The sequence below is a fragment of the Rhinolophus sinicus genome, chromosome 3 (assembly GCF_057876585.1).
Source record: "Rhinolophus sinicus isolate RSI-liver-muscle chromosome 3, RSI-T2T, whole genome shotgun sequence".
Lineage (NCBI taxonomy): Eukaryota > Metazoa > Chordata > Mammalia > Chiroptera > Rhinolophidae > Rhinolophus > Rhinolophus sinicus.
Genome location: NC_142503.1, coordinates 91,485,226 through 91,508,770, shown reverse-complemented (window position 1 = coordinate 91,508,770; position 23,545 = coordinate 91,485,226). Strand labels below are relative to the sequence as shown.

Below are 23,545 nucleotides of genomic sequence, written 5' to 3'. Positions count from 1 at the left end.
AGGGGGGCTGGATGAGCAGCTCAGACTCGGACCCCTTGAACCTCCTTGGAATCTTGCAGACCTGGGCCTACAAGGACATGTCTACAAAGCCACCTGAGGATCTGCCCACAATGAACTGGAAGACCCTGAAAATAGACTGGTAGGATAAGGCCACCCCCAGGCACCCACTGTGTTCTTGGCAAGGGCCAGAGGCAGCTGGAAAAAGCCTGAGAGGGGCCTGGAGTCACCCCGGCCCAGCCAGGATCCCAGCTCTGCCACTCTGCTGTGTGACTCCCACAAGGGACAGAAACTCTCTGAGCCTCCACTTCCCCATCGCTGCTGGGATTAAATGATGAGACCCTGAAAGCAGCTGACATGAGCAAGTGTGGGGAAGGGTTGGAAACACCGTCGCCCTGACCTTGCCTGTTGCTCTGGGCTGGGGCAGCTGGAGGGGCCCCACTGGACAGAGCTCCTGCGGCGTGTGGAGCTCCGCCACACTTCTCTCCTCCAGCTGCTTCCTATGGTTTCCTGGGCCTTTTTGTCCCTCACCACTGTCCTCTTGATCACTGTCATTCTCTCACCTGCCCCCATCTCCTCTCTCCAGGGCCTGTGGCTGGGGGCTAGAGAGGAGAGGAGGGTAACCCTGGGGGCCTAGACTGTCGGCTTACCTGGCCCATCCCACCTGACTCAGGAGCAGATGAGCCCTGCAGGCCTCCCATTCCCTCTTAGCACCTGCCCCACCCTAGGCTTGCCCGCCAGCCTGGTCCGTACCACATCTGCTCTTGCTCTGCCCTATGCTACATGCTACGTGGGCACGTCCCTGGTCGGAGCTGCCATCCACCCCTCCCCATGGCCTATGCACCAGCCGGCCCTTCTCCTCCACGCTTCCTCCTCCTGATGTGAAAACACACAGCAGGGACCACAGGGTGCAAATCAGTCCTGGGACACTGGTTCTTTGATGTCTAGAAGGTAAGCTTTAGGGGACTGGACTGTGACCCCTCGGATGGGAGGCCAGCACCCTCCCAGAGCGTGAGGAATACCAAGTGACTAAACGGATGAATGAACGTGTGGACTCCCCAGGTCCCAGTGCCCACAGACCCAAGCCTGGATCCACACCTCTTATAGTGTGGGGGCCACCTCTTAGCACCCCTGCCCCAGAGCAGAGCTCCAGGGCAGCGGAGCCCTTGGTCTGGATGAGATCCAGGATGGGGGCTGTAAGAAGCTCTGCATGGCAGGACACTCCCAAACACCACCCTTTCTGCCTCCACCAAGTGTCCTGGGCCCCTCTTTCTCCTCAGTGTGATTTTTCACCCAGGTCCCTGGGTTCCTTCAACACAAGGCACTTCCACCTGGCATTTTATCTCTCTTTTGTTCCCTGTAACAATCTACAAGGCAGGCCCTGTATCCCCCGTCTTAGCAGTCAAGGAAGCCAGAGCCCAGAAAGTCTGCCTTTTAGCCAAGGTTTATACAGCTAGAAAGGCACAGCAAGCTAGGGTTGGAGACACCCAGTCAGGGTTTGGGGTGCCCCTCCCACATTGGCGATTCTTGGGGAGAAGGGGTGACATGCTGGGATGGACATTCTGTGATGCTGGCCTCTCTGGGTCTCAGTTAGCTCATCTATGAAACAGGAATGATGTTAACACTTCCCTGGCATAGAGGAAATGAGCAGCAAAGGCCGCTGCTGTTAATAAAACAAGAATCCCACACCTACCTACCCGTGGGACCCACCTGGGCCTAGGTGGGGTGGGGCCGGGTGACTTAATTCCTTCCTGCAGGCAAGAAGCCTAGCTCTTCCTTTCCTAGGGAGCCAATGTCCCCTCCCCCGACAGAAATGGGAGAGGCCTTACCTGGGATCCAGGTGCACCTGGGGGTCCTGGGGGACCATGTGGTCCAGGGGGACCTGTCAGCAGAGTGACAGATGGTCACCTGGGGCCAGAGAAGCCCCTCGTCCCCCATCAGCTCTGGAAAGGGACATTCCCACCCTTCCACCCCAGCCCCTACCCTGGGTCTGTCTCCATGGACAGCAAATAAAAGGTCAGTGAATGAATGGTGGGGGAAGGGGGCGCCTTGCCCATTCTCAGAGCGGACAGCCCACCTCCATCCACTCTCTCCATGCAGCCCGTATACCCCAGCCTGCCCCTCCTCTCAGGGCCTCATCTACGGGGCCACCTGCATCAACCCTAGCCACCGGTCCCCTGGCAAATTTTTCCCACATCTGCCCCTTCTTCGGACCTTGGACCTGACCTCTCCGAGGTCATCCTTCTTACCTGGGTTACTACAACTACTTCCTGACCATCAAGACACCCAGAACAACCATTCAGTAAGGTGCCTCTCAGCCTGACCCCTCCACCCCCTTCCCCATATACCCTCCCGAAAGTTCCTCTGCTTCTGTGTCATTGCCAAAGCTGTTCCTTCCTCCTGGAGCTTCTCCATTCCCTCCACATCCCCGCAAATCGTTTCCTACTGGCCTTTCCTACTAGTCTCAGGCTGAGCATCAGCTCCCTCAGGAAGCCTCCCCACCTACCCCCACTGCTCCCCTAGGCAGACCCTCGACGTGGACCAGCCACCACTCCTGGCTGCTCTCAGTTTACATGTCTGTCTCGCCCATATGCCAGGGAATGCCCAGAGGGTCAGGCTGGGCGACCTGTGTCCAGCATGGGGGACAGCGTTCACGACTGAACTTCCAGCACACTTGGGAAAGTGAGGCTTATGTCCCTGGTGGCACGTAGAGACCTGTACCTCCTGGGCTGCAGGGAGCCCCCTGCTGGGCTGTCCCAATGCACCCCCATGTTTGAGGAGGACAGGTGCAGGAAAGTGTACCCCAGGTGGGGTGCACAGCTGGACTGAGTCTAGTTACGAAACAAACCTTCTCTCTCCAGTCAGAGCAAATCACCTGAGGTCCCCAGGTACTCTCAAGTTCACTCCCTCATCTCCTCCCAGCAATCCCTCACCTTTGAAATGAGGCCTGCCCTGGCCTGGCCTGGCCCTCACCCAGCCCTGCTTTCCATCCATCACTCTCTCAGATCTATGGACTTTACTTTCAACATTTGCACAGTTTGCCTTCCTCCACTAGAATGTAACACCAGTGTCCCGGGGACCCAGAGCACTGCCCAGCAGGTAGGACCATGCTCAGTGAATATTTGCCAAATGTGTAGGAGAGTAAACAAATGACAGGGAGTGATTGCTCTGGGCCCGGGGACATCCACACAGGGTTTCAGTGGCCCCTGCCATGCACGCCCCCTCCTTCCAGGGAGAGTCTGGGGGAGGTGGGGATCCAGCCAGACCCAGGCTCAGCCCATCAAACCCCAGGGCCATCCCCTCCCCTGGGCCCCTGGTTTCTACCTAAAGGCCATGGGCCTGCTGCCTCTCATAGGTACCTGCCCCACCTGAGCCTCCCCAGTGCTCACCCCGAGCTCCTGGGCCTGGGACTCCAGTGCACCCCCACCTGGTCCACACGAGGGCAGCCCTGAACTGCTTCATGTGGATGTCAGGAGCTTGGGGTCCTGTGTCCAGTCACACAGGCAAGATGCCACTCAGAAGCCAGACGCCTCCCCTCAGGCCACACAGCAGGTTAGGGCAGACCAACTTCCCAGCACCCTGCCAAGGCCAGAGCCCCCAGACAACCCCCCAAGGTGTCTTGGCCTGGGCCAAACCCAGGAAGGGGTACCCACTCCAGGCCAGCCTTGTTGTTGTTCTCTGCACTTACCTGGAGGGCCAGGGGGACCCCGGGGCCCTGGGACCCCTGCCAGCACCGTGTCCACGGCAGAAGCCAGCTGTGAGTCTCCATCTATGGGAAGAGCAGGTGGCTGTGACGTCAGGGTGGAGCCGCCATGGCTGGGAGGCTGAAACTGAGGTCCCCCCGAAGCCAGGACAGGCACCCCAGGCCCTGCTGGGCCTCAGAGCAGCCCTGGCAAAGAGATGTTATTGCTCCCACTGCTCAGAAGAGCACACAGAGGCCAGGTCAAAGGGCTTCATATAAAGACAAACTCCTTCCTGAATATTCCAGGCCCTTACATTCTGGCCCCACCTTGCTCATTTCCCCAATGCCTTAGGCTGGCACTCTCTTCCAGGCTCCACCCATGTGCCCATCCTGATATACCCAGCTGGCTCACTCCATCGGGGCCTCCTCCAGGAAGCCCTCCCTGCTCACCCTCTGAGCTGCCTCCATCAGGGCCTGAGGGTAGGGTGGGGTCTGTCTCCCATGACCTGGGTTCTTCTAGGGCGAGCTACACGTGACTTCTCCCTGCCCCATCCTCAGAGCCTGGCCAGGGCAGCCAGAGGCTACCTCTGCCGCCCCTCTCTCCACACATGGGCTTTTCCACACGTAGGCAGGTGTTTCTGGGCGCTCAGATGTACCCTCTTGCATTAGCTTGTGGCCCCTGAGGGCAGGAGTCTGTTTGTTTTGCTCACTGATGCATCCCCAGTGACAACACACCGTAGGTACTCAATCAACATTTGTTGGATAAGCTGCAGTGATGGCATTTGTGACAAGGAGATGTGATAACGGATGATCTCAGTGGTGCTGCCATCATTAGGTGGGGAAACTGAAGCCAGGCCAAAGAGCAGAGTGACGTTTGGGGTGTCAGGACCCCAGGGGCAGGAGCTAAGCACCAGGGCAGAAACAGGTCATGCGGGGGCCAAAGTGGGATGGGGGAGCGGTATGGAAGCAGAGGGACCTCCACCTGGTGGAGTCTACTCCCAAGCTGACTCCCCACTCACTGCTGGGTCCCTTCACGGGGTCCTCTGGGGAGGGCTGATCCCCCAGCAGACAGGGCAGCTTAGGCCTGCCCCCGCCCCCCCTCAGGTTGACACTCACTGTCCTTGTCGGTTGGTGGCTGTAGGGAGTAGAGGACGCCTTGGGGGCCATTTGGAGGAAGGCCCGGACTGCCTGCTGGGCCAGGAGGGCCAGGGGGTCCGGGGCGCCCCATCTCTCCAGGAAGCCCACGGGGCCCTGGCGGCCCCAAGAGGCCTGCAAATGGGGAGAAGAGGAGTCATGTGAGGGTTGGGCCCGGCAGCCACCATTACTGACAGGAAACAGGCCCTGAAGGGGACAGAACTGAGGTCAGTGGCGGCCTCTAGATCACAGTCTTCATGGAGGGCTGTCCTGGAATATAAATGAAATGGCTTCCCCTTCCCGGCCCCCTGCAGATGGAACTCTGGGGCAGCTCGGTGGCAGGGGAGGGAGAAAGGAACAGCTCTGGCCTGGTACCCTCTGTCCCCTCTAGGAAACCTCAGCTCTGGGGAAAGAGCACCAAGGGTGCCAGCCAGGCTGACCAGGGGTCACTCCGCTGCAGGACCCAGGAGGAGTTTGTGGCCCTCTGGGGGTGTTGTTTAAATGGCTGAGAACAACCCCTAGCTCCTGGCAGCCCCACTCCAACACCGGCACTCACAGCTCCCAGAGCATTCTCTTCTTCCTGCAGCCCAGTGCCTGGGACGGGCAGCAGTTAGGGTGCCGGTGGAGGAGGTGAGCCTGGCGTCTCCGCCAGGTGGGAATCATTCGCCCCAGCAAGAGCAGGAGGTGCATGGGATGCTTCGCCTGCTTGGAGAGGGGGAAACCCCAGCCCCCAGCCCCCAGTGGACAAAGGACAAAGTCAGTGTCCTTACCGGGAGGTCCTGCTGGGCCTTTCTCTCCTGCCTGGCCCCTGTCACCTTTGGAGCCTGGGGGCCCTGCAGGCCCTGGTGGTCCCGTCTGCCCCGGGGGCCCTGGGGAGAGAACGAGAAGAGGCCTGAGGACACTGTGGGCTAAGCTGGTGGCTCCAGGCCTGACCACCTGTGCTGTCTGGTCAGACCTGCGCCCAGGAGCCCCACCCACCTGTGGCTTCCCCGGTGGGGCAAGGGGCTCACCGTCAGCTCAAATCAGTCATTACAGTTTATACAACATTTCTGTCCCTATTGACTTCTATGATCTCAAAAGCTGCTTTTGTTTCCATTCCACATGTGGGGAAACTGAGGTGCAAAAAGGTGTGGTCCCTTGCTCAAGGTGGCAGAGCCAGGCTGGAGATGAGTCAGGACCCTTTCTCCACATCTTTCGGCCTCCCTGCTCAGGGTTGGGAATCAGGCTTGTGGTAAAGAGCTCCCCAGTAAGGCCTCGTCAGAGGCCCCAGAAAGCCCCAAAGGACAAGCCTGCCCAGCTCTGTGGTCTCCAGGCCCCAAGGGTGGGCTAGAGGAGACAGAGCAGTAAGAAGCCCGTCATGTGGCCTGGCGACAGCCCCTTCTCTCTCTGGAATGGCTGGAGAGTGTGCTCAGAAATGCTTGCTGGACCGATGTAAGGGCTTGCTCTGCCTCTTTGGGTCCCTCCAGCTCCAAATGCGCGTGACTGTGGTCCTGGAGGAAAGGCTTTACAGGGGCCACTGGTTTGGGGAGACCGCCTGCTCTCTGGGATTCCAGGGAGCACGCCGGTGTCACCATTTGTAGGGTTTGTGCCTCACCTGGTGGCCATTTCTTGGAACTGCACTTCCCTGGGAAAAAGAAAGGTCTGTCCCAGAAGACTTAGAGCTCCTCCCATCCCCCAGGGGGGTTGGGGCCTGGGTCCTCCTGCAGATGGGAATCTTCTTCCTCTTCAGTCACAGAAGAGGGCATGGAGCAGCCCTCTGTGGTGGGACCTTAGGGACAGTGGCTAGAGAAGTAGGCCAGGGGGTCTAGAGTGAGACGTTCCCCCACGCCCACAGCAGGCGTGGGCTCACCCCTCCTCCCACGGCCTCAGCCTCATCAGAAGAATGCAGAATATCTGCTTCTCTCATGGCCCCAGAAATAGCCACTGGAGGTTAATTCTCCCACAGAGGGGGTCGCTTTCTCCCCTCTGAACAGGATGGGCATATACATGAAACAGGGCAGAAGAGACAGGGAAGAGGGGTTCAGGGAGTGTGCTCAGAGCTGAGTCAGGGCAAGGGTGCTAAGAAGCTGGCGGCTCAACTGGGAGAGAGGAGAGCATCACCTCCAAAGTTCCCCAGTGGGACCAGGAATCATGGGGACAAAGCCCCTGGTTCGCTGGGTGACCCCAGGAGTCACTTCTCTGAGCCTGTTTTCTCCTCTGTAACTCCAAGCTTTATGAGCTTACTGGAATGATGAGAAAGGCTATCTGTCCAGCCTAGGGTAATATAAAAATATTTAATAACTGGCACTGCATGGATACTGACAAGTCAGAAGAGACACCAGCCTTAAATCCCTGAGTTCAGCCATGCTGACAGGTGCCAGCTAAACATCCACCCAGGTAAAGGCTCCGCACCGTACCTGGCACAAGGTAGGCATTCAACAATTCAAGCTACTACTATCACAGTATCATTACTATTTGCAGGCCCAGAGGATGGAGCCCCAGCCAATGAATGAAAGCTGGAGAGAGAAATTGTTATCCCTGACTTTAAAATGTGGAGGGAAGGGAGAAAATAACACGGCAGCAGGTGTCCTCCAACTCCAGTCAGAGAGTTTAGCAAGGAAGCCCCAGAAGATGGTGGGGGGCAGTGAGTCCCCTGTCCCTGGGGGTATGCCGGCAGGGGCTGCTGTAAATTGAGCCAACCAAGGAGGAGGCTGGGCTGGGGGCCTAAATGAAGGTGCTAAGGGGCAGCAAGGCAGCTAATGAGGACAGTAGCTGGACTGTAAGGCAGTAAGGAACGGTGGGGACTGTGGCACACTGCAGAGCTGGGGCGGGACGTGATGGGGCAGACATGCCTTAGCTGCAGCCAATTGCTTCCATGCAGGACTGCTGGCCCCAGTGACTAGATCTTTTATTTTTCTAAGAGAAGCTAGAAATCCTGATTTTTATGTGAAATCCTCCAGTTTTTAAATGTTAGCTCAACTTTTCAAAATGCCATGTGGGCACGTGTGACCCAGAGGCCTAGTGTGTGACCTACATGTGGACGCCCTGGGAGGCCATGCCCCCGGCCTCTTTAGCTGATCTGAGCCCTGTCCTGGAGACCTCACTCACCAGCCGGGCCTGTGGGCCTTCTTCGGGGCCCCGGGTGTGCCAGAGGGATAGCATCAGGGAGGAAGTCTTCATTCCAGGGTGGTGGGGTGCTCTGGGGTGCCGGCAGATCATTGTCTGGGCTTGAGGGTCGCTCCGCTGCTTCCAGTAGGAGAACCTGGGCCAGAGAAGGGCAGAGGGTCAGGCTCAGGCCAGGCCAGGGACACGTGCGGACAGGGACGGTGCCTCATGAGACCCGCAGCTGCCCACTGCTGGGTTGGGCAGTGACTCTCCTCAGCGGAACCACCACACCCTTTGCGAGAATGTTCTCCCACCCCTGCCCTCCTCTCCTTCCCATTTCAGGACAGCCCTCCTGGACCCTCAGGCTCAAGCAGGACCCCATCAGACCCTGTCAGAGATCCTGCACATTTCTTCTACAGCAGCCATCGCTGGGATTGGAGAAATGACTATGGTCACACCCACGTCACTGGCTCCTCCCAAGGAGGGCACTGGGCACACTTGTCCCCCACACTGCCTGGCTCAGGGCACAAACAATGCGGTCAGGGAATGTTTATGGATGAATGGAAGGGGGGAGGGCGGAAGGAAGATAAGGAAAGAACAAAGAAAAAGAGAGTGAGGGAGAGAGAAAGACCAAAAAGGAGAGAAAGAAGAAGAAAGAGAGGGAGCGATATGGAGGAAACAAGGGAAGGGAAGGGAAGGGAAGGGAAGGGAAGGGAAGGGAAGGGAAGGGAAGGGAAGGGAGAAAGCAAGCAAGCAAGCAAGCAAGCAAGCAAGCTTGTCCTCTCCCCTTGAGGGAAGCAGGGGTCAAAGACTACAAAGACCCAGGGCCTAGGCAGAGAGACTCCCTAATTCCGATGAACTGGGAGCCAGACCTGGGGCGTGGGCCCTAGGCGTGAAGACCTGCTGCCTCCAAAGAGGCCAGCAGGGGGCGCTGCGTGCTCAGGATCAGCGCAGGGCAGGCCGACAGGTGCAGAGAACCTAAGGAGGGCCATGGGGGGCCGGGGAGGGCTTGGGTCTCTGAGCTGTATTAAATGGAGTCCGGCTTCCGGCTCCCATGCCATGTGTCCCTGGTTTTAGTGCCCCGTCTACCCGACGGGGAGGAAGAAGCCTGCTGTCTCAGGTTCCCTCTAGACTTCTGGAGCCAGACCCCTGCATCCTGCTGGAGTGCTAGACAAAACCACCCGCCACCCCGTGATTAAGGGGGGTCTGAGAACAGGGCTGAGAGTTGGCCTATCTGGGGGGTCCCATGCTTGTCATGATCACTGGTGTCTAATTCCACAGACATTGCTCCCCAAGGCAATCAAACCCCAGCCCCCAAGTCTGAAACCCATCCCGACCCAACCTGGGCCCACCCCAACACCAGAGTCCAGAGGCCTCTCCTGAACTGACCCCTGCCTCCCCACTTCCGAAGGATCGGGGCCTGTGCATTTGGCCTCCCCTCGGCCCCACCCCAGTGCCTTTGGGTCTGGCCTGCCTGTGCTCTCGGCCATGGCAGGTCTCCCCTGGCCTGTGGCCCCGGGGTCCACGGCAGCCCCTTGTCATCCCTCCCTCCATCTGCCCCCTTCCCCAGCACAGCAGTGGGATGAGGGCCTCATGCCAAGCAAATCCTTCCCCGTCCACTCCCTCAAATTGCCAATGTCCCCACGCAAGTGCCCTCCTCATCCTGCCCTGCCCGTCCTGGGCGTCACCTTCAGCTCCCCCATTCTGCTGTATTCTAGGAGCCCTGAACCACCCCAGGACCGCTTACGCCCCGAGACTCTCCACCTCCAGCCCCTTGCTCCTACAGGGCCCTCTGCCAGCCCTGCCCTTCCCTCTTGAGGAAGACCCGGAGACTCCAGTGAGCTGTGCTCTCCTGCTTGCAGTCTGTCACCCTCTGAGCAGAAGAAGGCCGTCCGCTTAGCCCCTGTACACTGGCTTTGTGCCAACGGCCGGGGTGGGGGAGCAATACCACCAGCTGGGCCCTCGGGAAACGGGACCACCTGGATCAGGCGTCCTCCTGCTCTTGGTACCAGATCCTGGCACAGGTTAAGTGCCGCCCGATGGGGGAGGCACAGGCCCTGCTGCCATGCGGGCTGGTTTGAATCCCAGCTCTCCCACCAGGTGGCCGCTATGTGACCTTGTGCAAGCCCCATGACTTCTGTGAGCCTCAGTTTTCCCATCGGCAAAATACAGGTGATAACACTGACCCTGTAGGCTCATGAGAGAATAGGGGTGTGTAGCCCATGGGCTCCCGGTTCCTCCTGCTGATGCTGGTGGCTCACAGGGACAGACAGCTGCCTTCACAGGGCTCAGGCCCCGGGCGGGGCGGAGGTGTCCGAGGAGTGCAGCAAAGGGTCCTCCTGAGCACCCCCACCTCCACCAGTTCTGCAGTGTCTCTGGGCCTGGGTGACAGAGTCTCCGAGGATCCTTGAGAACCAAGTGTCTCAGGGTTTCCATCTGTGTTGGGCAGGTGGGCTCCTGCCGCGAGAGGCTCTGGTGGCATCTCTGAGCCCCTTTCCTACCTGGTCCTCAGGGCCCATGAGGCAGGAAGGGTCACTGTGGCCACATCACAGGCAAGGTAGAAATAGCGGTTCAGAGACACAAGTGACTTGCTTAAGGTCATCCAGCAAGCAGACAGTAAGGCCAGAGCCCCATTGGAGCCTCGTCCACCTCCCCACAACCCGGCCACAGCCGTGGCCATGGCAGAGCTTCATGGAGGCACAGAGACGGGCAGCAGCTGGCTCAGATCACACAGCAGCATGGGGCTGGAACCCAGTCTCCTGAGCCTGGAAACCCTGGGAGGAGGGGAGGGTTACGATTCCTGCCTCAACTGCAGCGTGTTCACTGGGAAGCTGGCTGGACGGTCAGTCAAGGGCTCTGGGGCAGTGGAGGAGCCAGGGAGGAGGGGCAGGGAGACGTGGCTGTGGATGGCTGGTGATGGGGGGACCCAGAGCAGTGGGCATGAGGACAACTGGTAGGACGCGGTGCCTGAGGCTTGGGGGCAGGGAGGTGGGTGAAGGTGGGAGGGACTGCCGCAATTGTGGCCTGGCTCCGGGGATGGTGGGATTGCCACCAATCAAACAGGGGCATGGAAGAAGGCAAGACTGGGGGTGAAGGTGACCAGTATGGGGGTGTGGGTTGAGTTGCAGTGGGTTGAGTTTCAAGGGAACTTCCATATGGACATATTTAACAGGGAGTAGTCACGAGCAGCAGGGGTAAGAGCAGCTTGGAGGGATTAAAGGTGGGACTGTTCTGAGCTCCTGGGGGCAGCCCCTGGTGGTCTCTCATGGCCAGGCTCTGGGCTTCCTGGAGGGAACTACCACATGCAGCCTTGTTCCTACACAAAAGGTCTGGCTCACCTCTCCCTAGGCCACTTCCCATACAGATACCAAGACCCACAGAGCCCACGGACCCAGGCAGAGGGGCACTGACCACAGCCACGCTAGCATCCGCCCCGGCTGGAGTCCAAGCCCTCCTAGCCTGGCCGGGGACGTCCTCCTGGAGAAACTGATCCTACCCCTGCCGGGCATGAGCTCACCAGGGCGGGCAGCAGTAGGCGTGGGGATTCGGCCCAAGAAAACCAGACCGCGACCTTCGAGGGCAGCGGCCCTATTGATGTCATTGTGGCTTAGCTGAGTGGCACCAGACATCAGCCGAACTCCAGGCTCCTATGACCCTCACGCAGGGAAGTTCCCTCGGGCTCCCTCCCACTCCTTGTGGTCCATGAAGTCAGAGTATAAACGGGGGGGGGGGGGGGGGGGGGGGAGAAGAAGGAAAGCAGGAAGCTTTGTCCTGCTGGCCTTCTGCCCTACCTTCTTCCAACAGCCATTCCAGATGTCCCAGGAAAAGAGGGTAGCAGGGATCCCAGCTCAATTGCTAGGTCTGGGTCCTTGGGTAACTCAGGTACCCATAGCAAGTTAAGATAGAGCAGGCCTTGATGGTTGCCCGAACCCCACCACCCCCTCTTCCCTTGCTCCAGAACTCCCTATTGTGTACCCGTGGGTATGTCTCAGAGGAAGAATCCTAATTGTCCAGGTACTCATTTTCCCAGCTCCCTTGCAACTAAGGTGTGGGTATATAGCCCACTGCTGGCCAATGAGACATAATGAGTCTGTTGGGATGCTTTGCTTCACCCACTACTTCCTGACTTTGAACACAGTGTTAGGACGTGATGCCTTGTGCTACAGCAGCCACTTTATAGGCATGAAGCACGGACCATAAGGACAAAAAACAATTCACTAAAGAGGGAAGGGAAGGCTGTGAAGAGCGTGGGTTCTTGAGCCACCAAACCAATGCTAGGACCACCTACTCCTGGACCTTTAGTTGAACAAACAATAAATGCCTTTAAGGAATAAGCTGCCAATAGCTAGGTTTCTGTTACTTATACCTGAATGCGTCCCTCCTCACACACCAAAACGGCTTCTTGTCTAAGGGAGCATAGCTCAGCTTTCCGGCCTCTGGGCTGCTACTCTGTATTTCACTTGGTTTGACTGGCTCTGCCGTCAGCCACCAGACTGCAGCCTCTGGCCTGGCTGACTCCAGCTCCATGTCCCTGACCCCTGCAGGCTGGCCTGGCCCTGGTACAGCCCCTGGGGATGCTGGGCTGATCTGACAAGTCACCCACATTGTGTCCCTCTCCCTCTCCAGGCCACTGCCTCTCAAGGTCCTCTGACCCAAGCCAACGAAACTCCTAGTGGCCCTGTGTCTCTTAGAGACACTTAGACATGGAGCAGGCAGGTGGGCAGCTAGAATGAGACAGGACACAGGAGCTGAGATAGGAGTCTCTCAGCCTCCACCTGGGAATCCAGAACGAGATGGGCTGCTGAGCTGGACTCCCCACAAGGAGGGTGGTGCAGCTACCTGCCTGCACACCCCAGACTCAAGCTACCTCTCCCATTCCCCACCCAAGAGCCACCTGAGCTGCCCCCTGTATACCAGCCTCAAAATGACCCAGTGAGGGGCAGAGAAGTGACTCCTTCAATTTCCATTTTCCAGGGCAGCAGACTGAGGCCCAGAGCTAAGCGGAACCTGCCCAGACAGAGCTATTGCCAGGACAGGGTCCTAGCCCTGCCTCCTCCCACACATCCTGCCGTCCCTGCCCCATGCTCCAAGGTCTGCAGAGTGGCCACAGTACTCACGCTCAGGACCAGAGAGCAGGCCTGGCCCCCGGCTTGCTGCCTGAGACCGTGCTGCAGGGGCCAAGCTGGAGGGAGGTGTCAGGGCCAGGAAGATGAGGGAAGGAATTGCTCATGGCAGGAGGGCATGGGTGAGGGCCAGGTGGGTGGGGACAGATGGCACTGTGCCAGTCCTCCCCCAGAGCTGTGACTTTTAACACCCTGAGGTCCTGGGCTGGGGCCAGGGCAGACTGTGGGCCGCTGCTCTGCCAAACCATGCAGAGGCTTCAGGTGCCTGGAAAATGTCTGTCAGGCAGCTGGCCCGGGGTCCCCACCTTCTCTAAAATCTTGGGTGCCAGAATTTCACCCTAGCATCTTCCCCAGTACCCCAGCCCCTCCTAGGGCAGCCCCATCCCCGGCTTGGCCCACAGGGCAGCATCTGCTCCCTGAAGACTTCCACCCCCAGTCCCACAGAGCCACTGACCCCCAGGACACAGGGTCCCCAGCCTGGCCTGTGTGTCCATGTGTGTATGTGTGGTATCTGTGTGTATATTGTATCTATGTATGTGTCTGTGTGTCCATGTGTATGTGTGTGTCTATGTCTATGTGTGTCTCTGTGTCTTTATATGTCTATGTATGTGGACGTGGTATCTGTGTGTACATGTATGTTGTGTTTATGTATGAGTTTGTCCATGTGTATCAGTGTGTCTCTGTGGTATCCGTGTGTGTGTGTGTGTGTGTGTGTACACATGTGTCTGCAGGGGGGCTCTCCTGGGCTGGGGGCCTGACTGCTGGGCCTGCTCTCAGGGCTTTTGCTGTGGGGGGTCTGTCAGCCCACCTGGTGCTCTGGCCTCACTCTGTCCTTCCTGCCAGCTGGCCACGCTCGCACTGCCTCCTATGGCCAGGACACCCCCTCCTGGCCTGCACTACCTGCCCCAGCTGGGAGCTCTGCCTCAGACTCGGGTAAATCCAGCCTCCCAGTGCCAGGTGACCTCCCGCCCTCTGCAGTTTCGCTGCCCCAAGTGGCTCCGTGGAGAATTAGAGGCCTGTCTTCCCCTAGGCCCAGCCCCTCTAGCCAGTCACTCGGTGTCTGCTCTCAGACCCTATGAGGTACTAAAGAGAACGCGCCCAGCCCCTACCGCCCTACTTTGCCTTCTCCACACCTGTACCAGCCCAGGGCTTTCTCCATATGAGTGAGCTTGGGGGCAGGCCAGAGTGACCGGGAATACCACCCAGCAGATGCCTCGCCCCGTGAGGGATGCGAGCGCCTCACCCCTGAGGGCCCCCTCTGCAGCATGCTTTGCACCAGCTCCTGGAGGGGTCTCCTGGGTAACCTGCCCCAGCAACCCACCTGCACCTTGAATATCTTCCTCTTCCCTGACTTACTTCCTCTCTCCTCTCTCAGTGCCCGCATGGGGCCATCACAAATTAATACTTATCCTTTATCAGTCCTTCTGCCTCTGGGGTGACCTGCTCCTGCCCCTGATGTAGACAGGCTGAGGGCTGGCTGGTGCTGGGAGGCTTCTCCTCCATCAGCTCCTCTGTGCCCAGCCCCTTTGCCATGCAGCGGCAGGAGGAGCCACAGTTGGGGACAGCAGCCCTGGGGGGACAGCAGCCCTGGGGGGACAGCAGCCCTGGGGGGACAGCAGCCCTGGGGGCACAGCCACTACCTCTTCTTTCCAGTGAGGACTCAACTTCTGGGCATCCACCCTCTCAGCCCCCAAGGCCTACACTGAGACCAGCCTCTGCCCAGGACCCTCAGATCTGCTGCTTTCCCCACTCCTCTTTCCAACTCCGGGAGGCTGACCCAGCCTTCAGAAGGCCACCCAGAGCCACCTAGCCGCAGCAGTACCCAGCACCTGGGGCCAGGTTGCTCAGGCCTGCTGGGCTCCCTGCGGCTAGGGTTTCCCCAGCCACACACTCTGCAGGTACCTAATACACCCTCCCACCAGCCAAATCCCCAGGCCCAGGCTCCCCAAACCGTCTGACCTTGGCCTCCAGCGTGATCAGTCGCTCACTCATGTCGCTGAGCCGGGTACAGTTCATGCATTCTAAAAGAAAAGAGCCCAGATGAGAGTGGAGTATAGCTACTAGGGAGAGAGCCACCCAGCCTCCAGGTATCAGGCGGGGAAATCTCTGATTTCCTTCTTATAGGTATGCCTATAAGAACTTTTATTGGAAAACTCCTACTCATCCTTCAGGGCCTTATCATCAGCATCCCTTCCATGTAAATGAATTAAGAGGAGATAAAATTCAGGCCCTGCCTGAACTCCTAGCCTCCTTTCTGAACGCCCACAGCACATTGTACCATCCGTTTATTCAGCAAAGTGTCTGAGCCAGCACTGAGCCGGCACCTGGATGCCTTGTCAGCCTGAGAGCGTCATGAGGGCTGGAGTCTATCTATTTTGTTTGCCCATGAATCTCAGCACCTGGCACAATATAGGGGCTCAAAAATATAGCTGATAAATGGATGATAAATGAAATGGGCTCCCTGACTTTGAGAACTATAACCTGGGGAGGGAGATGGGCAAATAGCCACAAGCTGGTAAGGTCTACGGTAGGGCTGTAAGAATAGAACACGCAAGAGGGGATGATGGGGGACACCAAAGCCAGTCTGGGGTAGGGGTTGGTCAGGGAGGGCATCCTGGAGGCAGTGGCATCTAAGATGAGTCTTGAGGGGTACACAGTGATTGGCTTGGTGAGGAAGCGGAGAGAGGCCAGATTCAGCAGAGGGAAGAACAAGTGCTGAGGCCACAGGGGAACAGATTAGGGGTCTGCCAGCAGCCTGGCCAAATCACAGCACCCCTGGGAGTCACCAATGCTGGAGTGGTGGGCTGGACCTTAACACAGAGGTACTAGCAAGAGGAGCTTGGAAGTATCCTGAGGCCAACGGGCAGCAAAGTCAAGGTCAGATCTGCATTTTTAAATGCTCACTCTGGCAGCAAAGTGTACAGTGGGTGGGAGTAGGAGGGGCGGGAAGCCGGAAGGCCAATTAGGAGACCAGTAATGGTTAACCCCCAGGCACACATCTCCCTGGGCTGTAATTATTTGTTTATGTCTGTCTCCCCCAGAGAACCAGAGCTCTTTAATGAGGAAATAGATGGTTCAAAGCTGTTCTAAAGAACTTTTATTGCTCTAGAAGTCAAGGGACGCCTAAATCCCTCACTCAGTTCAAAGCCTGACCCTACAGGAACCCCATTCTGGTTAAACAGACGCAGAACCTGGGAGGTATTTGGGTAACTCAATAAGTCCCATTTGGTGTGCGGAGGCCCCTTGGGCCGCAACGAGGCCTGCATGCCCACCAGCGGGTTTCATAGACCCCACACCATCAGCCCACCTGTCCTTGGAAAGGTACCCCATCTTTGTCACTGAATACAAATCACCTTGCTAATGTCCCTGTTCTAAAATGGTGATGGCTCTGTGAGAGCTCTGGGGGGACAGCCAGGGGTCTCTGAGCCATGAGAAGAGGTGGCTCAGGCTGTGTCCTTCCCGAGGGTGCCCGGCCTCAGGGCCAGGGAGGCTGATACCCACTGCTTTCTGCTCACTCGCCCTACCTGGGTTTACGAGACCTACTACGTGGGCGGCAGAGGCCCCGTTCTCTCTCACCTCCCTCCCTGTTCCCAGGGCTGGGCCCAGTCAGTGGTTTATAAGCAGATTTTAGGAACAGAGCTCCCCCCCTCAATAAACCTTGTCAGTAACTTCAATACATAAAACAGATTAAAGACTGAGGTATAAACACTGAAACTTTAAAACAACTAGAAGAATGTATACAGTTGTCTGACTCTGGGTTGGGGTAGGACTTCATAAAGACCAGCCAGAGGGGGATGGTTTTCTGGTTAAATGGGGGCAGGGGAGGGGGGTGAACACACACGGTTCCCTCTAGTTTCTCCCAGAAAAGGGATGGTAAAGAAAGGAAAAGATATAAACCACAGAACAAGGAGAAGCAGAAGAGTAAATGAAAGGCCCAGCTTCTTCAAATTCAAAACGGAGGAGATGGGAGCTTTCAGGCTTCCCCCCTCAGGCTGGGACAGCCCCAGGCTGGAGAGGGGAGGGCTTCTCCTTGGGCACAGGGCCCCCCCCCCATCCCAGGGGAAAGGCACACCAGCACTGACATTGGGGGAGGCCCCCTGGTGAAACAGCTGGGTCTCCAAAGGCCCCCAGTCAACAAAACCAAGCCACAGGGTAAGAGGCTGAGGGGGTTTTAGTGCCTCCCTCTTAAATACAGACAGTCCAGTATTTCAGGGTTCCTGGGCCTCTGAAAGGAGCCTTTAATGGGAAAGACAGAGATCAAAACAATCAGGGTCCCGTTTGTTTATCCACCCACCCACCTACCCACCCATCCACCCCCTTACCCTTCTATCTACCTCTCCCCACCCAACCATTCCTTCATCCACCTGGAGCCAAGGTGGCTGGTTGAGAGGCCCTTGGTGACCCATTGTTAATACTGACGGGGTGGGCAGCAGGGCTGTGAATGTGGGTACCTGCCCTCGGAGCAAAGGCCTAATGAACTGTCCTGAGCAGCCATGTCTTATGGGGAACAGCCTCTGGAAGAGGACTGGCCGGCCTGAGCCCCAGCTGCCCGCTCCACACCACAGGAGGGCGCCACCCCACCTTGGGGTAGCAGGAAGAACAGGAGGAGGCTGGGTGAGTTGTAAATTAGAGCCCCAGCCCCACCCAGGGACCATTCTAGCCACATCTGGGGCCTTGAACAGAGTGTTTCCAGGGTCTCAAGCAACAAATAGGGCTCCCTGCAGGGGGGAAGGTCAGCAGAGGGAGGTGTGAACCTCGGGCTCTCACAGGAACCTATTTCTGGAAAGTGTGCTGGGTCCGGGCCCAGTTTGGTCTGGCACTGGGCACCCTGTTTGGCAGGTGAGGAGCGGCTTGGCTGTCAGTGAGCACAGGGGTCCAGCTCCCCAGCCGAGGAGAGACCTGGGAGGCCCAGCCAGTGGGCAGGGGTGAGGCTGCCAGCTTAGCCTCCCCATGCCACCTGCTCTGGCAGGCGCTCTGAGACCAGGCAGGTTTTATGGTTCCCCTGGCATTCTGTCATCAACAGGCAATTAAATTATGTTTGTTTAACTTTCTCTAATTATTCATGGAGCGATGGAAACATGGAAATGGCACTGATGGGCCTGACTGGCTGGACAAGGCCCTGCCCACTGGGTTCTGGGTGTCGGGGTTCCCTCCCTAAGATGAGGACTCTAACTTTCTCGGGTTCTGCAGATTCTGGGATTCCCCCATTCCTAGCCCTCCTCCCCACCACACACAGGCCCACGAGCACCTGGCCACAGCACATTTCCTAGTGCTTAGGACACAGATGCAGAAACCTCTGTCAGGAAATCTTTGCCAATATGTGTATATTGGAAGTGTAGATGTGCCAGACAAACCAGTGTGTGTGTGTGTGTGTGTGTGTGTGTGTGTGTGTGTGTGTGTGTGTGAGAGAGAGAGAGAGAGAGAGAGAGAGAGAGAGAGGCTGTTGTGGTCAGTGGAAAGAGAACTATAGGGGCCACTAACTCACTGTGTGGCCTAAGGGCCCTTATTTCACCTCTCTGCACTTCAGTTTTCCCATCTGTAAAACGGGTTTACATTGGATCAGCTCCAAGGGCCTCAGGGTCTTAGACTCTTTGTTCCTGCCACCTGCATCCTCGCCATTAGCCTGTCACTGCTGGGTTCTGTTCACCCACAGTAGGATGGTAATTGCCAATCCACCTGCCATTTGCCTATGGCCAGCACTGCAACTGGTGATAGCTCTGCACCCAGAATTCAGGACCTGTCTCCTGAATAAGGCTGGATTCCCAAGCCCTATTTCCTGAGAGGGTAGGAGTTGGCTATTGCAGGGGCATCTAAAGAGGCAGAGTGAGTCCACGCTGAGGCATGGTCCATGAGACACTAACAGGGGAAACCAGGACACTTGGGTGGTCCTGTCTTCAGAGACCCAGTTCCCTCTGTGAAAGGGCTTGGAGATGGGTCTGCAGGGTAGATGTCACCGGAAGGCCAACCCAACAGGGCCCAGCTAGAGGAAATCCCTAAACCACCACCACCCCCAAGACCTTTGATTTTAGCCAAGATTCCTAGGCCCTGTTACAAGAAGAAAGCTCCAAGGAGGTCTATGGGGTCAGATGCTATGGGGACAGGGAACGGGGTAGGCAAGGTGGGTTGGTCATGAATGCTTACAGGGGGCCATAGGAACAAGGAGGTCCTGAGTTGCCTCAGTTTCTTCAATGGAACAAGAGATGGGCTGGACCCAACACAGATATGTCTGGTACCTTTCTATCTTACAACACATGGTGTCAGTCCTGCTCCTACCAAGAGGTCAGTCTTGGGCCACACATTCTTTTAGTGCCTCCTTCCTCCCCCACTGGGACCTGTATGTCACTTAAGATCTTCCTCTTCTAGTGAGACTTTGGTCATCTCACCTTCTGTCAGAAATGGTGAACAGCTTTCACTGCTCTCAGGAAACAGTCCTTGTCTTGGCTAAGGCTCTACCTGCTTGCCATGGTCTCTTTTGCCTTTTGCTCTCACCAGCACGCCCCAGCCCATCTACCCAGATTAATCACCTCCTGCCAGGACACACCACCTGAGCTTTCCCCAAAGCCCAATGGCTCTCTCCATTCTTCAAGATGAGGTATTCTTTTGAGGGAAGTGTATTTTCTGGCTAAGATTCTGTACCCAGCTCAACTATCCCTTAAAGTTTGAGGGTAAAATGAAGGCATTTGTAGATGTACATGGTTTCGAAATATTTATACTCCATGCACCCCTTCTCAGGAAGATGTTGAAGGATGTACTCCACCAAAACAAAAGAGTAAACTAGAGAAAGAAAGACCCAAAATAGGAAAAAACAAAGACAAGAAGTTCAACATGGGACAGAGACAAAGGTATATCCCAAGAAGGGAAATGAAGGAATGTCACATGATGATAGCATGAGGCAGGCTGGAGCACTACTGGACCACAAGAGACAGAGGCTTCTAGAAAGGAGAGAGCCCTGATGTGTGTGAATGTAAGGAATTGTGAATTAAACTTTCTTTTGGAAAAGCTGGGGTGAATTAGTGACATGCCAAGTAATGCATATCTATGATATGGCATAGAAAGCTAAATAAATAAATAAATGAATTATTAATTTCCAGAAAAATGAAAAGTCTAAAGCAAAGAGAAGCACCTTCGTATACTACCTGAATCAGCTGTGAACAGTATTTGTTTTATTATTATACTCGATTCACTGTCTATTAATTTAACTCAAATTTGGATACAATTATTTGGGAGGAGGGGAGGAAGAGACGACATGGAAAATGGATCTGAGGTGAAGAAAAATGCCAGATCCTTACACAGGAGGAAGTTGACATAAAATCTCTAGGATTAAGAACCAAGAGAAATTATATATATATATATATATATATATATATATATATATATATATATATATATATATATATATGTAAAGCTTGACTAAAGGGAATGAAAATTGGAAGTAAAGAGGGATACAGGGGACTTCTCTTTCTCATTCTAAGCCTTGAAGGACTGTTTGCCCTTTTAAAACAATAAACATTTAATATGCATAATGTAAAGTTTTAACTGAGTAAAAACATGAAACATGCTCATGATACTATGTCAAAAATATACAAAATTGTATTTGTATTCTGTTTATTATTATGTAAGAGATGAATAGTCAAGGAATGGAATGTGGAAAAATAGACATAATTGTAGTGGTAGGATTATGGGTGTTTTGCCCTTGTTTTTCTAAAATTTCTGGGTGATGTTCTATCCTTTTGGCTCAGTTTCCCTATCTAAAAATGGAGCCAACCATCCCTACCTCATTAGGGTTGCTGTGTGGGGTGGCAGAACTGAGGGGGGAGTGGTGTCTGCCTGCCCTCGTCCCTTTGCCCCAGCTCCTAACAGTGGCTCCCAGGGAGTGACCAGCACTGGGGTCCCTGGCTTTTCCACCTGCTCCAGCTCTGAGCTCCTGGCTTGGTGACCCCTCCCCTCAGGGCCACTACCACGCTGAGGACAGCTCCCTGCTCCTGTTGGGCTGGTGGCCTCTGTTCCCTTCTGCATGAAGCCAGCTCTGGTTCCACATGTTAGCAGGCACACAGTATGCTCTTAATAAATATTAATGGAATGAAGGAAATAGGCACCCCTTGAGGGTCATTCGTTCATAGTTCTTAGTCTTCTGAACAAAGCAGGAGAAGACCTTGAAAATCATTTACAGGTAGGGAAACCAAGGCCCAGAGAGGGAAAGGGAGTTGGCCCAGTTCATGACCTCATGGGAGATAAGCCACCCCATGTCTCCTACCTCAGTCCAGGGCCCAACCATCTACCACAGGCCATGAGGCCCATCCTCAGTTCGCAGGGGGATTTCCTGTATTGTGAGGAGACATTTGCATTTGTGTCCTGAAGGTGAAGAAGAATCTAGATATGTGGCTCCATTGCCAAGCCAACACCTTTGCAAAGTCATTGAACATTAAGCCTCAGTTTCCTCATCTATAAAATGGGCCTGATACTCTCTCCCTGACCCACCCCTAAGAACTGTAACGGGTCTCAGAAGAGATCAATGTGAACAGAACACATGTCACAAAGAGCATGAGGGGAATGGCTCTGAAGCTCACATTTCTAGTCTGGGGTGAGAGGAACCAGTCCCCCCACACCTGTGGCCCCCCCTTAGAATCCTTGCAGCCTTGAGACTTGCTGGCCAAAAAGAGGCTGGAGGCCTGTAAAGGTTCATTTTATGTGTCAACCTAGCTAGGCTGTAGTGCTGTTGTTTAGTCAAACACTAGTCTAGATGTTGCTGTGAAGGTATTTTGAGATGTGGTTAACATCTACAATCAATGGACTCTAAGTAAAGTAGGTTACCCTGGATAATGTGGGTGGGCCTCATCCAATCAGTTGAAGGCCTTAAGAGCAAAATCTGACGTTTCTCAGAGAAGTAGGAATTCTGCCTCAAGACTGTAGCAGTATATCGTACCTGAGCTTCCAGCCTGCTGGCCTAACCTAAAGACTTCAGACTTGCTAGCCCCCACAATTGCATAAGCTAATTCCTTAATATATATCTATAAAAGATTACATAGATGGATGGATAGATAGATAGATAGATGATAGATAGATAGGTAGGTAGATAGATATAGATATATAGACACATACACACACACACACCTTATTGGTTCTGTTTCTTTGGGGAACCTGACTGATACAAACATGTCTTAATCACAGACTCATCAAGCAGGGCAGGGTCTCCTGAACTCACAGGAGGCCTCTGTGATTCAGCTCCAGCTGCCTTAAAGATAGTGCTGCCAGATTTAGCAAATAAAAACACAAAATTTCAGCAACCCTTAGTACTTCATTCCTTCTACAGACACGCTTCCTCTGCGATTGGGAGCCAGGGGCAAGTGGCCTTACCCTCAAGGGCCTCTGGACATTTAAGTGGCTGTACTGAAGGGCAGTGGCCATCTGTGTGCCTCTCCCGTGCAGGGTGGGGCCAACTCCAGGCAGGGGAGATTAAGAGGGCTTCCTGAAGAGGTGGACCTGAGCTTTGACAAATGCTAGTGAAACATTTGCTGAGCACTTGCTCTGGGTCTGGCCCTGGCCTAAGCCTCTTACACCCATTCTTTCTGTGTAAGACACTTAGCAACGCTAACGCAGGCACTAGATTGCTATTGTCACTTTGCAGATGGGAAAAGGGAGGCACAGTGAGCTCAGGCAAATTTGCTGAAGTCTCCCAACCAGAAACTGACCTGGAAGCACAAGCCCTTTGCTTGTAACCACTGAACTATTTAATGTCTGACATAATGCTGCTGTTCACCGCGCACCTGCCCCACTCAGGCCCAGTGCTAGGGCTCTCCATGTTCTTGAGATCCTTGTATCAGCAGGAGGGACCCTGCTGTCCCTCCCATCTGCAGAGGAGGACCCAGACCAGTGGTGATGACCCTCTAGCCCAACAGCACACAGCTCGGACATGCTCCTGACTGTCTGCTCCTGGCTCCCCACTCCTCACCTTTACAGGATTCGGTCTGAGCGCGCACTGGCAACCTGCCCAAACAGACCTCACTCAGGTCCCTGCTTAAGCTTGTGTAACAGGTAGGAATCCAATTAGCCACGAGGATCACAGACGGTTGTGGGGAAAGCAAGTCAGCTGCAGGCTGGATTTCCAGGGTCTCCAGGCCTCTGGGGCAACCGTGGCCTGATAATTCTAGATTTTTCCAGTCTGGGTGTCTCCAATTCACCCTGCAGTTCTAAGGTGCCCTCTAGTGCCCTAAGCCCAGCCTCATGGGTAGCAGAGGAGAGGCACTGGGCCTGGGAAGCCACCTGTCCAGTTACCTTCTAGAGAGCTGCTTGCCCAGGTAATTGCAGACAGATTGGATTTCTCTAAGCCACATATCCCAGAAGGAAGGGTAGAGAAGGCAAGGTCAGGCCGAAGGTGGGGGCCCTGCCCTGTGCCTCCCCTATGCTCCCCAAAACATGCCAGAGCAATGAACCGCATCGAGGACCAGGGAGCCTGCTGGTCGGATAGAGCTGTGGCTGCCTGCCAGGCCCAGCCGTAGGGCTCATGGACGGGACAGAATAATTAAAT

At 55.5% G+C, this 23,545-nt stretch overlaps 1 protein-coding gene across 3 annotated transcripts in view; it reads right to left on the bottom strand.

Annotated features, from left to right (window-relative positions):
* COL26A1 (collagen type XXVI alpha 1 chain) overlaps positions 1–23,545 on the bottom strand; it is a 191,655-nt gene that overhangs the window by 7,182 nt on the left and 160,928 nt on the right. For all 3 annotated transcript variants that reach the window (XM_088796758.1, XM_074328372.2, XM_019752812.3), the window contains 6 exons: positions 14,980–15,041; positions 7,901–8,054; positions 5,584–5,682; positions 4,796–4,948; positions 3,686–3,766; positions 1,827–1,879 (listed from right to left, as the gene is read on the bottom strand). In XM_088796758.1, coding sequence (XP_088652884.1) covers positions 1,827–1,879; positions 3,686–3,766; positions 4,796–4,948; positions 5,584–5,682; positions 7,901–8,054; positions 14,980–15,041 — 602 coding nt within the window. The remainder of the gene's footprint in view (positions 1–1,826; positions 1,880–3,685; positions 3,767–4,795; positions 4,949–5,583; positions 5,683–7,900; positions 8,055–14,979; positions 15,042–23,545) is intronic.